The 14,387-nt window shown below is 40.1% G+C and overlaps 1 protein-coding gene across 9 annotated transcripts in view; it reads right to left on the bottom strand.

Annotated features, from left to right (window-relative positions):
* The window catches only part of LOC122559094 (single-stranded DNA-binding protein 2), a 378,880-nt gene that overhangs the window by 181,607 nt on the left and 182,886 nt on the right, over positions 1-14,387 (bottom strand). The window contains exon 1 of one of the 9 annotated variants that reach the window (XM_043708431.1): positions 9,843-10,066. The exons of the other annotated variants lie outside the window; for them this stretch is intronic. Within the exon in view, the coding sequence (XP_043564366.1) occupies positions 9,843-10,010 (168 nt within the window). The 5' untranslated portion in view covers positions 10,011-10,066. Of the gene's footprint in view, positions 1-9,842; positions 10,067-14,387 lie in introns of those variants that run through there. 9 annotated transcript variants of the gene reach the window in all.

The raw sequence follows: 14,387 nt of genomic DNA, 5'->3' as shown, positions 1-14,387 counted from the left end.
ATAAAGAAAGGAAAGATAGATTTTAATGCAAACTAGCCCAGAATATAGAAACAGGTGGGAAAATTTTTATAACTATATAAAATGGAAAAGGGTGCCTAAATTGGACGTAGATCCCTTGCAGGATGACAAAGGGGAATTAATATTGAGTAATGTGGCAATGGCTATAGCCTTGAATAACTATTTTGTGTCAGTCTGGTGGAAGATGTGTCTAACATGCCAAAGAATGATGTTAAGGATACAACGCGAAGTGAGAACCTCAATTCAATTGTTATCACTAAAGGGATAATGTTGATAAAATTTGAAGGTCTTAAGGTGGATAAGTCCCCTGGTTCTGATGGAATGCATCCCAGGATGATGAAAGAAATGGCGGAAGTTAGAGTAGATGCGTTAGTGGTAATTTACCAAAATTCTCTGGACTCCAGGGAGGCCCCAGCGGACTAGAAGACAGCGAATGCCATGCCACTGTTTAAAAAAGGAAAAGTCATGTAACTATAGGCCAGTTAGCTTAACATCTGTAGTCAGGAAAACGCTATCATTAAAGAAGAAATGGTGAGACATCTGAATGCAAAGGGTTCCATCAGGCAGAGTTCCATCAGTCATACACAGCATGGATTCAGGAAGGGAAGGTCATGTTTGAAAACTTACTGGAGATCCTTGAAGATATAACAAACACGGAATATAGGTGGATGTGTCATACTTGGATTTTCAGAAGGCATTCGATAAAATGCCACATAAAAGACTCATCCATAAGCCAAAGATGCATGGAGTTATGGGGACTGTACTAGCATGGATAGGGGATTGGTTAATGAAGAGAAAGCAGAGAGTTGGGATAAATGGGTGTTTTTCTGGTTAGAGATCAGTGGTGAGCAGGGTGCCACAGGGGTCGGTGTTGGGCCTGCAACTATTCATGATATATATAAATAATCTGGAAGAGGAGTGTCATCAGACTACTGATGATACTAAATTGAGTGGAAAGGCAAACTGTGCAGAAGATGTGGAGGGTCTGCAGAGAGATTTAGATAGCTTAAATAAGTTGGCAAGGGTCTGGCAGATGGGGCACAATGTTGTTAACGGTGAGGCTATCCACTTTGGAAGTAAAAAAAGTAGAAGTAATAAGAGTATTATTTAAATGGGGAAACTTTGCAGCATGCTGTTGTGCAGAGGAAGTTAGGAGTGCAGATACATGAATTGCTAAAAGTTGATTTTCAGGTGCAACAAATAATCAGGAAGGCAAACAGAATCTTGGCTTTCATTGCTAGAGGGATTAAATTTAAGAGCAGGGAGATTCTGCTGCAATTGTACAAGGTATTGCTGAGGCTGCATCTGGAGTATTGTGCGCAGTTCTGGTCTCTTTACTTGAGAAAGGATATACTGAAGGCAGTGCAGAGGTGGTTCACCAGGTTGATTCAAGAGAGGAGGTCACCCAATGAGGAGAGGTTGAGCTGCCTGGACTGTACTTGCTAGAATTTAGAAGAATGAGAGGGGATCTTGTAGAAACATATAAAATTATGAAAGGGATAGGTAAAATAGAGTCAGGCAAGTTGTTTCTGCTGGTAGGTGAGACTAGGATTAGGTGAAATGGCCTCAAGATTATGGGGAGTAGATATAGGACAGAGATGAAGAGGAGCTGCTTTTCCCAGAGGGTAGTGAATCTATGGAATTCTCTGCCCAAGGTAGGAGTGGAGACAGCTTCATCAAGACACAGTTGGATGGGTTTTTGCATGCTAGGGGAATTAAGGCTGATGGGGATAATGCAGATGGATAGATCTGCCATGATCTTAATGAATGGTAGAGCAGGCTCGATGGGCCAAATGGCCTACTCCTGCTTCCATTACTATGAAACTATGAAAAACTAAGTGATAAGATGCATCTTGTGCAGATGCATCTTTGTTTCTGAATGAAAAGCAACCTGCTGGAAAAGTTCAGGTCCTAGGTATCACTGAGCTCCAAACTAAATCATTGAAAGACTAAAGTGGTGTATCAGTTGGTCCAAGAGCAGACATGATGATATGGTGAAGCTGATGAACAAGCAGTTGGCAAGCTGCAGCTACCAAATGCCCGCTCTGATGTATGAATCAAGAATTTATGGCATCCTGTTAATCACGGAACAAGTGGAGAATTGGAAGTGGTGTAAAAATAAGCATGGGCTATATGGCTAACATGCATCAAGAAAATATGGTCATGTCACATAGAATGAGAAAATGTTGTCATTAATTTTTCTGATCCATTTTAACTTGCTGTTCCCACCTGTAGTAATGTAATCTGTCTCCTAACTTAGTGTGTTTGTCGATACAATTGTTTCTTCTGTTTCCGGCATTGTTCCGACAGTATACAATTACTTCACTGGTTGCAATGTACTTTTGCAACATTTGAGATCATGAATGGTACTATATGAATTTTCATGATTATATATAAATGATCTTGTAACAAGACCAAAAACACTGACATAAAATGGACACAGACACATTCTTACCCACACACAATGGCCAGATTTTATTAAACTGATGTGGATTAGACAAGAAAGAATCTGAGCCAAAATTATCATTTTTCCCCAAACGCATCAAAACCAGTCAACCCCCTCCCCGAAAGACAGGAAAAGATCCTCACCTCCTATCTCCTTTACATCATTGGGAGAATCATCACATGTTGGAAATGAAATTGTGGCTACAAATATCAAACCAGGATACAATGGACCCAGCAGATGGAATATACAAAAGACCTGATATTTCAAGAAACGCTAGTGATAGAAGCAGAGTATGGATTTTTAATAGTAGAACTGACACAGACTGGTAGATACTTTGTTTCTCACAAAAGAATGCCCAGTAACAACACTGACTGGAAAGAAACTTCAGAAAATCAAGATTTAAAAGATAATGTTAATAAGTGTGAAGTCATCCATTTTGGTAGGAGTAATAGTATAAAGGACTAATACTTGAATGGTAAGAAGTTGCAGCAAGCTGCTGTGCAGAGGAACCTGGGTGTCCTTGTACATGAATCACAGAAGGTTGGTCTTCAGATAAACAGGTAATTAGAAAGGCAAATGGAATTTTGCTAAAGGGATTGAGTTTGAAAGCAGGGAGGTTATATTGCAGCTGTATAGAGTGCAGGTGAGGCCACACATCGGAGTACTGCATGCAGTTTTGGTCTCCTACTTGAGAAAGGTTGTACTGGCACTGGAGGTTCTCTGAGTTGATTTCAGAGTTGAGGGGGTGGGCTTATGAGGAGACATTGAGTAGACTGGGATTATATTCATTGGAATTTAGAGGAATGGAGGGCGGTGGGGGAGAGGAGGGAATCTGATATGAAACATGTAAAATTATGAAGGGAATAGATAAGATAGACGTAGAGAGGATGTTTCCACTGGCAGGTGAAACTTGGACAAGTGGACATAGCCTCAAAATTAAGGGGATCAGATTTTAGACTGATTTGAGAAGGAACCTCTTCACCCAGAGGGTTGTGAATCAATGGAATTCCCTGCCCAATGAAATATTGATGCTACTTCAGTAAATGTTTTTAAAGCTAAGATAGATTTTTTTTTGAACAATGAAGGAATTAATGGTTGGGATGAGAGGGCAGGTAAGTGGAGCTGAAGCCACGAAAAGATCAGCCATGATCTTATTGAATGGTAGAGCAAGCTCGAAGGGCCAGATGTTTGTCTTATGTTCATAGTATAATTGCTGACGATCCCAGAAATCAATGAACCAGCCATGGTCTCAGGATAAACTTGACACTTAGCACTCTTGTGATGCAAAGGCAGTGGACCTACTGTTGAAGCAAAAGCCCAGGTTCAATCCCACCTGCTCCAGAAGTGGATCGTAACATCTTTCAAAAGGAGTCAATTTGAAAAACCTTAAAACTCAAGGACATTCAAATCATGTGTGTGTGTGTATATATATATATATGTGTGTGTGTATATATATGTGTGTGTGTGTATATATATGTGTGTGTGTGTGTGTGACAGCTTTATTAATTTATCTTCAATTAGCAAGTGATAAAGTTGGTTTGCTTTAGTCCAAGAATACCTTACAATTGTCTCCTTATTTACTACAACATCGAAAAAATTAGTTATGTTTTAACCGGAGAAAGACGTAGCAACAATGTGCAACCAACCTGGAAGGTTGAAAAGAGGCTAACTGATCCAGTCCTCCTCACCTGTTATAACAAAATGCATATTATTATTTCATTCTATTTCTTTCTCTGTATTTGATGAATATATTAAAAAGTATGGCCCCAGTACAAATCCTTGAAGAACACTATTTGTCACTGGCTTCAGATGAGGAGCAGTCAGCGAGATATAAATGAGACTTGGAAATTAAAATAGTTCACATCTCTGTTTGACCAAAATTCACTTCCAGTTAAAGATTTTCCCCAACCTTAAAATCTTTTGACATAGGCAACCTTTCTGAATGCCTTAATAATTCAGTACAACTATACTCACACTTGTGTTTATGGTAATTAAAAGTTGATTCAATATCATCATAACTGAACTAACTGAAGAATGGCTTAATCCAGTTTTATGTAACATCTGTTTATAGTAAAAATTAAACATTTGATAATTCCAGGGCTGGATTTGAAGCACCTCTGTGATGGAAAACATGGAAGCCAGTCCCAATTAATCATGGAAGAAGCCCCACATCAGTTTCAAGATGGCAGTAACAAAACCAACGCCAATTATGTCTGAGGGCAGAAATAGTGGGCTTGGGATTCCTGGCTGCTAGCTGCAGGATGACATTTTAGATTCATTAATGACTCAATTGATGCCCATTGTTTCAGAGCTCAAAACACCGTAACGGTGGCTCAGCGGTTACATGGGTGCCCTTATGGGGGTGGTGATATTCGTAGTTAGACTAACTGAAAGATCAGCATCGAGAGAGCGAGAATCACAAAGGGCCACCCTACCACCTTTGCCTCTGACTCCTCCACTCTCACTCCTGCCACCTTCATCCAGTTCTTCCTCATTTAGCTTGAGACTGCGGCCTCACAGTCATCTTGGAGCTCTGGTGAATATAGTGCCATTACATGCCACTGCTCCCACTGAGCCTGCTGGCATGGGGAGCTGTTCAGACCATCCCCATAGAATGACAGGTTCACAAATAGGAATCCCAAAATAAACAAACAAATCCTGTAATCCTATTTCTTCACTGTCCCCGATCCAAATATATATCCTTCCAAATAAATTTGACATACAAAAATCCTATTTAATGTGCAACATATCTCTTCAGCTATTTGCAGGAACAAAGGTACTGAATGTAGCTGACCATCCCCGCCAGCAAAATCTGCAACAGAGTGTCCAATATTAGATGTGATTCCAGTATTGGACAACATTTGCCGGGTGAACCTGAACGTGCCAATATTATGATGACAAGCAATTAAGATTATCTTTTGGGCTTGCAGTGTGATGCACTTGTATATGCTGCAAGCTGCATTTAATAATACACTGTGTTGGTTTCAACAAAATAAATGACAGTCTTTCACGGACATTTTCCCAGAGTAAGAATGCATACAAAACCAAGCAAATGTCTAGCAATCATCATTAATTGGGGTATTCTCCATGACAATGTCATCACTAATTAGAGTCCACTTGACAACCAATCAGCAGTCTCCTCTTGTACAGATTTAATGTTGGTTTTCCCCTTAAATTGGTGAATTGTCGCAATGGGTAAAAATACGTGCTTAAAATGTATCTTCTTTATCTTACAAGTCAAGCACAGGTCATTAACCAACTGGGGGTCATCGTGCTTTGGTACTAGCTGGTCCATTTGATCCCTTCCCCTGGATGTTGGTTCATTTCTTCTGGGACACTGGGTCACAGTAAAGGTTCTAAGTCTTTCTGCTGGGGGCTGGGGGTGGTTGGCATCAGTCACTCTTGAGCAACATGTTTACATCAAAACTCTTCCCACATGGTGTGGTGGTTCATGGATTCCCATCCAAACTGTTTATTTTGCAACAGTGTGTGGACAATGTATATATTGGTTATGGACAATTGTTAATTGCCAGGTTGGCTATTAACAAGTCCAGGCAGTGGGCTGTGGAAAGGTTCATATCTGCTGATTGCCAGTTTTCTATGGCTATGCACATGCTTGCACACAGTATCCACCATTGCTCTCAACACCTTTAGAGAGGTGGGCAACATGGAGCAAACAGTGCTGTATTTCCCTCTCTAACCTCATTTTGATTTAGCCCTTTCCCACTCTCCCCACAACTCCCCCACTTTTGATGGTTTGCATTGCCCAAAACAGGCTTTGCACATAAATATCTAATTGGCTACAAAGGTGTTTTACTGATGGTGGTTAGTAGTTGGGAAAATGTCAGTGATTTGGTGGTGGGAAAGCTGTTGGGTTGTATGTAATAACATTTCCATATATTAAAATTAAAGTTTGAGTAATGTATTATTATAGCTTAGCGCATAAAACATACCAAAAAAAGAAAGGATTCAGAAAGTGAATGGTTACAGATTTTAAGACTTTTAAACAAAAGTATAGTGTTTTCCAAATACATTTCAAAATTTAACACACCATTTTTTTTTAAAACTAGGCTGCTTTTATCCATCAAATACAGTTGGTTGTGTGTAAATGATAGACACTAGCAGTACAATGGAGAGAAAATAAATTTCAATAGCCTATTTAAAAATGCCACATTATCTTAAAGAAGTCATATTTGTATCTGTCTTCTAAATTTTGTATCTATTTTCCACTAGGAAATGTCAACTTTCCCAATATGTGCAAAGATATTTTATTCCAAACCAATGCTGGTGATAAATAAATTCATAATTCTATTACAAAGACACAGTTATCCTAAACCTTGACAAAATGCACATTCAGGCTCAGCTGGGATTATCATGCTGTGGTTTTACTTCGAGTAAAATACGTTTCCATCATGATATGGTCTGACTGCTTCCCTCCATGTTTCTGCATGTAACATATAACTCAAAGATTGGCTTCTTATTGAATTAGATGTCTTGAAGTTTATGAACGTACAAACAAAGAATAAGAGTAGGCCATTCTGCCCTGCAACCCTGTTCCACCATTCAACAAGATCTGATCTGATTTGAACCTCTACATTCCTGCATACCTCCAAATATATTTCACACCCATGACAATCAAGAACCTATTTACTGTGCCTTAAAAATGCTTAAAGATTCTGCACGCACTGTTTACAAAACAAGAGAATTTCAAAGACTCAAACCATCTCTGATCTTTTTTTCCCCTGTGTCTCAATGTTATAATCTATGTTACTAATAAATTTCTCTACATAACTGAACAACAGTAACTGACCAACTGACTGATGGCTTAACTCAGTTGGCACAGGCACAATGTTTCCTTTTGGATGAAATAGAGGAGCAACAAGCTCATGGAACCCTGCACATGTAGAAATAATGAGAAAAATAAGAAGTAAAAGAGAGGCTTTTAACAAGTCCATAGGTAGCAAATCCACGAGGCAATAGTGGAGTATAGAAATTGGAAGGGGGACTTCAAGAAAGCAATTTGAGAGCAAAGAGGGAGCATGAAAAAATAACATCAATGTGTAAGATTAGAGAGAATTCCAAGTTATTCTGTAATTTCATCAAGGGGAAGAGGATAACTAGGGAAAGAGTACAGCTCATTAAGTACAAAGAGAACAATCTGTGCATGGAGCTAGAGAACATCAGCAAGCATCTGAATTCACTTTGGAGAAGGTGAATGTCGGTACAGAATTCAGGTAGCAGGATTGTCACATTGAGTGGTTTGACACAGGAATTGAGGAGATATTGAATATGTTGGCAGGCTTAAAAGTGGGCAAATCCTAGGTCTGGGTGAGTCAGACTGCTGTGGCACACAAGAGAGGAAATTATATGAGTTGTGACCAAAGTTTTTATTTCCTCTCTTCTGAGCAACTTTGAAAAGCTTCTCCTTTAACTCCTCTCACTTTTTTCTGATCAATGGTGTGGCCATGGCACCACATGAGCTCCAGGTATGTCTGTCTCTTTATTGGGTATGCAGACCATTCCTTTGCCAGTCCTACCCTGACCCTCACCCAGAACTCTTTCTTGGGACAATGACATCATTTGTGCTGCTTTCCTCTCTTGTTTGGATTTGGAAAAGATTATCAATTTCACCTTCACCTCATCGATCTCTGATTTCTACCTTCCCTTCCCATTGCTAGGGATAGCCTGTTCACCAATATCCACTACACACCCAGTGACCCCCACAGTGAACTTGACTATACAGCCTCACACCCTGCTTCCTGTAAAGACTCCATTCCATTCTCCAGTTTCATTGTTTTCATCACATTTGTTCTGAGGATGCCACCTTCTGTAGGTAGGCCCCAGAAGTTCCACACTACCATGGTTGATGGCACCTTTAACTGTGTCTGATCCATCTCCTGCACGTCTTCACCTCTTCTCTTCCCTCCCACAACAAATGATTGGGTCCCTCTTGCCCTTACTTACCATGCCACTTGTGATTCATGGGATGAGGGTGTCGCTGGCTAGGCCAGAATTTACTGCCCAGGCCAGAATTTACTGCCCTAATTGTTCAAGACAGCAGTTAAAAGTCAACCATATTTTTGTGGGTCAGGAATCTCACGTAGGCCAGAGCAGGTAAGAACAGCAGTTTCCTTCCCTAAATGAAAGTGAATGAACCAGATGGGTTTTTCCAATAATTGACAGTGGATTCACAGTCATCATTAGACTCTTAATTCCAGCTTCTTTTTTAACTGAATTCAACTTCCACCATGTGCCTAAGTGTGATTGGAAGCTGGCTCCCCAGGACATTACCATGTGCCTGGATTAATAGTCTCATGATAATACCACAAGGCCATTACCTCCCTACTTCATTCAATCTAGTCTACAGATTTCACTGTTCATAATGTGACCTCCTCTACACTGGGGACACAAAATGCAGACTGGGTGACCATTTTGCAAATGACCCTGAGCTTCCAGTTGCCTGCTATTTCAACATACCATTATGTTTCCATGCCAACATTTCTGACTCAGGCCCGTGTGTTCTAGTGAACTTCAACACAAGCTCAAAAAACAGCATCTCATCTTTCACTTGGGGATACTGCAGCCTTGGGTTCAATAACTTTAGAGCCTGGTAATGTCCTTTCATTTTTTTTTTACTCACCTCCACACCCTGATTCTGTCATGACATGAGTTGCTTTCAGCATAACTTATTCTTAGTCCTATTATCACCTTTCATAGGTTGCTTTCAGCACAGGATTGGAGGTCTCATTCCCTAAATGACATAGGTCATAGGTTATAAAGTCAATATTATATTAAAGTGTAGGTTTTTATTAAATTCAAATTTCTGCCATGGTGATATTTAAACCAATGTCCGCAGACCATTAGTCTCAGACTCTACATTATCAGATCATTGACATTATCACCGCACTACCATTCACCCTGAACCTTACAATGAGAGTATGTGTACACCACTTAGTTTGGCTGTTTACCAATGTTACCTGTATGGATTTTTAACAGCCTAAATTAAGAATTTTTAAACATATTGATGGGTTCCTGAATAGGTTAAAAACTTAGCTGATTCAAAACTGCACATTGTGCCATTGTTGAGAACAGAAACATATGAACTAGGAGCAGGAAGAGGCCAAGCAGCCCTTGAAATCTGACCTGGTTCCACCTGTTTTGAAATTCGCTCATGGGAAGTGGTGGGCCAGCATTTTTGGTGATCCTTAATTACCCTTTTGAAGCTGGACTCATTAAGCTTTCACTCCCTTACTACCTCAAAATTTAAAAGAACAACTCTACATCCACCACCTTTTCAGGAAGATCGTTCCAAAGACTCAAGACCCTTGAAAAGAAATGACTTCTCCTTATTATCTGCCTTAAATGAGCCATCTCTTACTTGTAAACAGTGATTTCTCTCCCATAAGAAGAAACTTCTTCTCCACATCCTCTCTGCCAAGAACCCACAGGTTGTTAAAAATTTCAAACAATCAGCCTTTTTTCTTCTGAATTCCAGCAGATACAAGCCGAGCCTGTCCAATTTTTCCACACAAGACAACACGCACATTCCAGATATTAGTCGAGTAAATATTCAGTGAACTGCTTCCAATGCATTTCCATTCTTCTTAATACAGGAGCCTGATACTTGAATTAGAATCCTGTCAGGGTAGATGTTAAAATATGAACAAAACAAAATCTGAAAAAAAGACAAAAGATGATCATGTAACCACAGTCAATTGTCAGGAAAACCCATTTGTTTCACAGACTAACGTGAATCTGCCATCCTCACTTAGTTTCACCTACATGTGACTCCAGATCCATTGCAATGTGATTGACTCTTAACTGTCCTCTGGACAAATTAGAGATGGACAATAAATGCTGGCCTTGCTACCAAAGCCAAAATTCTATGAGCAAATAACAAAAAATGGGTCTTTTTGTCCTTTTCTCTCATGGTTTGTTTATCACTTCTTGTATAGATACCATGTTAGTTTGGCTTGGCTCTATTCCTTGGTTTACCACATCTTGCCAAATTTGATATCTTGCCTTCACTATTTAAAATTAAAATCTTCTCTATTTCTCTAGTTATAAAGGTAGGCGAGAACACTAGCCTCAGAACAGTTAAAGTGCAGACTGTCCTATCAGACTTTCCCCAGTAGTTGAGAGAATGCCCCATGAACCAGAACCCACTTCTCCCATGCCAGTCTTTGAGCCACCTTTTTATTTCTCGAACCTTATTCAACCTTTGCAAATTTGTTCATGGATCATGTAATAATGTAGAGTTTATGACCTTTATGTTTCTTAGTTTGGTGCCTCGTTCCTCATACTGGCTAATGAGAGACTCCTTCTTTGTCCTATCTATGTCATTGGTGGTTACATCAACCATTGCAACTGGATCTTCCTCTTCCCATCGTAAGTTCCTCTCCAACACTGAGCACATGTCTTGAAATCTGGCATTGGGCAGACAACACAGCAGTCTGACCTTGTGCACTTTGCTGCATAAAACAGTATCAATTCCTCTGACAATGCTATCCCCTAAATAACTTGTTGCTGTCCCTACTTAAAGGTCTTCTATGGTGCCATGGTCAGTTAGCTCACACACAAGACAGCCCTCACGCTCCTTTAAGTGAATTTAAAGAACCTTATTAGTTGGACAATTACAAAAGTTAAGACGACTATGCTCCTACCCTCTGAGCCCATTCACCTCCCTCATTCACAGTCATACTTTCCTGCTCCTGAACAATGACCAAATCGATGACCCAAGCATACCAATTGTGACTAGCACCTGGTACAAAGAATCCAGGTTACTTTCCCCTTTGTCAAGAAAACTCTGAGCTGAAGAAGCTCAAACATCAAACATTAACAGCAGAAGTGAAGAGGATTTGCAGGGCGAAAGGACTGAGTTTTGCCGTTGTCATTTCTGGAACTTAAATCAATGCCAGGTGGACCAAAAGGTTTTATTTATTTAGCTAAGTGATTTTTGTTGCAATGGAGTGGCTCTCTAGACAGTTATGAGTCAATCACATTGCTGTGGCCTGGAGTCTTATCGATGCGAGGCAAGCTAACAGATTTCCTTTACTAAAGGACATTACTGAACCAGTTTCACTCTGTGGGCTTCAAACTCATGGACCCAGGGTATTAGCCTAGAGTCCTGGATACTAGTTCAGTACCATTATCACATTGCCTCCCCAGAAGTAACCCTTCAGATAAGTCACATTTTTTCCCCATGGTATGTCAGAATTAATTAACACTTAGAAAATTAAGTAATTTAACAATTAAATTATCAACTTTGTAATTAAATTAATTGTGCAATTATAATTTTATATAAGCACACCAAACTGGAACATTTAGATTTAATCAAGCAAAATCAAAAGTTGTGTTATTAATTGAATACATGCTGAACTCTAAACTTTACAAAATTAAAAATAAGCAACAATTGTAATAATTATGTTAAAAATTCACTGGAAAAATATTCAAAATCCTCCTCATAATGAGACCTTTGCTTTCTCTCTATTCCTCATACTAACTGCTCCCAGAATCTTCCTTCCAGTATTTTTCTCCAATCCCCTTTCTCTCTCGAGTCCATCTCAATTCAACTCCAAATTTCTGTGATTTCAAAGAAGAACAACAAAGAAAATTAGAACACAGGAACAGGCCCTTCAACCCTCCAAACCTGTGCCAACACAGATTCTCTCCCTAAACCTGTCACCTATTTTCAAAGCATCTGTACCACTCTGCTTCCTGCCCATTCATGTATCTATCTAGATACATCTTAAATGGCACTACTATGCCCGCCTCTACCACCTCCGATGACAATGCATTCCAGACACCCACCACTCTCTCTGTAAAGAGCTTTCCACACATATCTCCCTCAAACTTTTCCCCTCTCACCTTGAACTCATGATCCCTAGTAATTGAGTCCCCCCACTCCAGAAAAAAGCTTCTTGCTATCCACCCTGTCTTTCCTCTCATGATTTTGTCGCCCTCAATCAGGTCCCCCCTCAACCTCAGTCTTTCTAATGAAAACAATCCTAATCTACTCAACCTTTCTCTTTAGCTAGCACCCTCCATACCAGGCAACGTCCTAGTGAACCTCCTCTGCACCCTCTCCAAAGCATCCACATCCTTTTGGTAATGTGGTGACCAGAACTGTAAACAGTATTCCAAATGTGGCCGAACCAAAGTTTACTATAATTGTAACATGACATGCCAACTCGTGTACTTAATACTCCGTTTAATGAAGGAAAACATGCAGTATGCCTTCTTGACCACTCTACTGACCTACATTGCCACCTTCAGGGAACAATGGACCTGAACACCAAGATCTCTCTGTACTTCAATTTTGCCCAGGACTCTTCCATTTACTGTATAGTTCACTCAGGAATTGCACCTTCCTAAATGCATCACCTCGCATTTGTCTGGTTTGAATTCCATCTGCCATTTCTCTGCCCAACTCTCCAATCTATCTATATTCTGCTGTATTCTCTGACAGTCTCCTTCACTATCTACTACTCTATCAATCTTAAGCATCATCTACAAACTTGCTAATGAGGCAACTGATACCTTCCTCCAAATGTATATCACAAACAACAGTGGTCTCAACACAGATCCCTGTGGGACACCACTGCTCACAGGTTTCCATTTTGAGAAGCTCCCTTCCATGACTCTGTCTCCTGTTGCCCAACCAGTTCTCTATCCATCTAGCTAGAACACCCTGGAGCTCACCTTCTCCATCGGCCTACCATGGGGAACCTTAGCAAAGGCCTTATTAAAGTCCATGTACTTGACATCTACTTCTCTTCCCTCATCAATCAACTTTGTCACCTCTTCAAAAGAATTCTATTAGGTTTGTAAGACAAGACTTTCCCTGCACAAAACCATGCTCCCTATCACTGATAGGCCCACTTTCTTCCAAATGGGTATATATCATATCCCTTAGTATCTTCTCCAGTAGCTTTCCTACCACAGGCTCCAGGCTCATAGGTCTGTAATTACCTGGATTATCCCTACTACCCTTCTTAAATAAGGGGACATTAGCAATTCTCCAGTCCTCTGGGACCTCCACAGTGTTCAAGGATGCTGCAAAGATATCTGTTAAAGACCCAGCTATTTCCTCGCTCGCTTCCCCCAGTAACCTGGGGTAGATCCTATCCGGTCCTGGGGACTCATCCACCTTAATGCCTTTTAGAATACACACTTCCTCCCTCTTTACGCTGACTTGATCTCGAGTAAGCAAAGATCTATCTCTAACCTCCACATGTCATGTCCCTCTCCTCAGTGAATATCGATGCAAAGTACTCATTAAGAATCTCACCCATTTTCTGTGACTCCATGCATATCTTTCCTCCTTTGTTCTTGAGTGGGCCAACCCTTTCCCTAATTACTCTCTTGCTCTTTATATATGAATAAAAAGCTTTGGGGTTTTCCTTAACCCTACTCGCTAAGGATATCTCTTGATCTCTTTTAGCCCTCTTAATTCCTCGTTTCAGATTGGTCCTACATTCCCGATATTCTTCCAGAGCTTCAGTCACTTAGATCTTATGTATGCATCCTTTTTCCTCTGAGCTAGTCTCACAATTTCACCTGTTATCCGTGATTCCCTAATCTTGCCATTTCTAGCTCTCATTTTCACAGGAACATTTCTCTCCTGAGCTCGAATCAACCTCTCTTTAAAAGCCTCCCACATATCAAATTTGGGTTTCCCTTTAAACAGCTGCTCCTAATCTACATTATGCAGCTCCTGATAAATTTTGGTATAGTTGGCCTTTCCCCAATTTAGCGTTCTTCCTTTAGGACCACTCTCGTCTTTATCCACGAGTATCCTAAAACTTATGGATTTGTGAAAACTAAATAAATAACTTGGCAGTTCTAGATTTTAGAGCAAAAATCATTGAATATCTTTATGGTTGATTTTAGATTGATTGCTCTGGATGTAGGTTTGCTTGCT

The sequence above is a fragment of the Chiloscyllium plagiosum genome, chromosome 2, assembly GCF_004010195.1.
Source record: "Chiloscyllium plagiosum isolate BGI_BamShark_2017 chromosome 2, ASM401019v2, whole genome shotgun sequence".
Taxonomy (NCBI): Eukaryota; Metazoa; Chordata; class Chondrichthyes; order Orectolobiformes; family Hemiscylliidae; genus Chiloscyllium; species Chiloscyllium plagiosum.
Note: the sequence above shows the minus strand (reverse complement) of the source record. Positions and strands in the feature narration are given on the sequence as shown.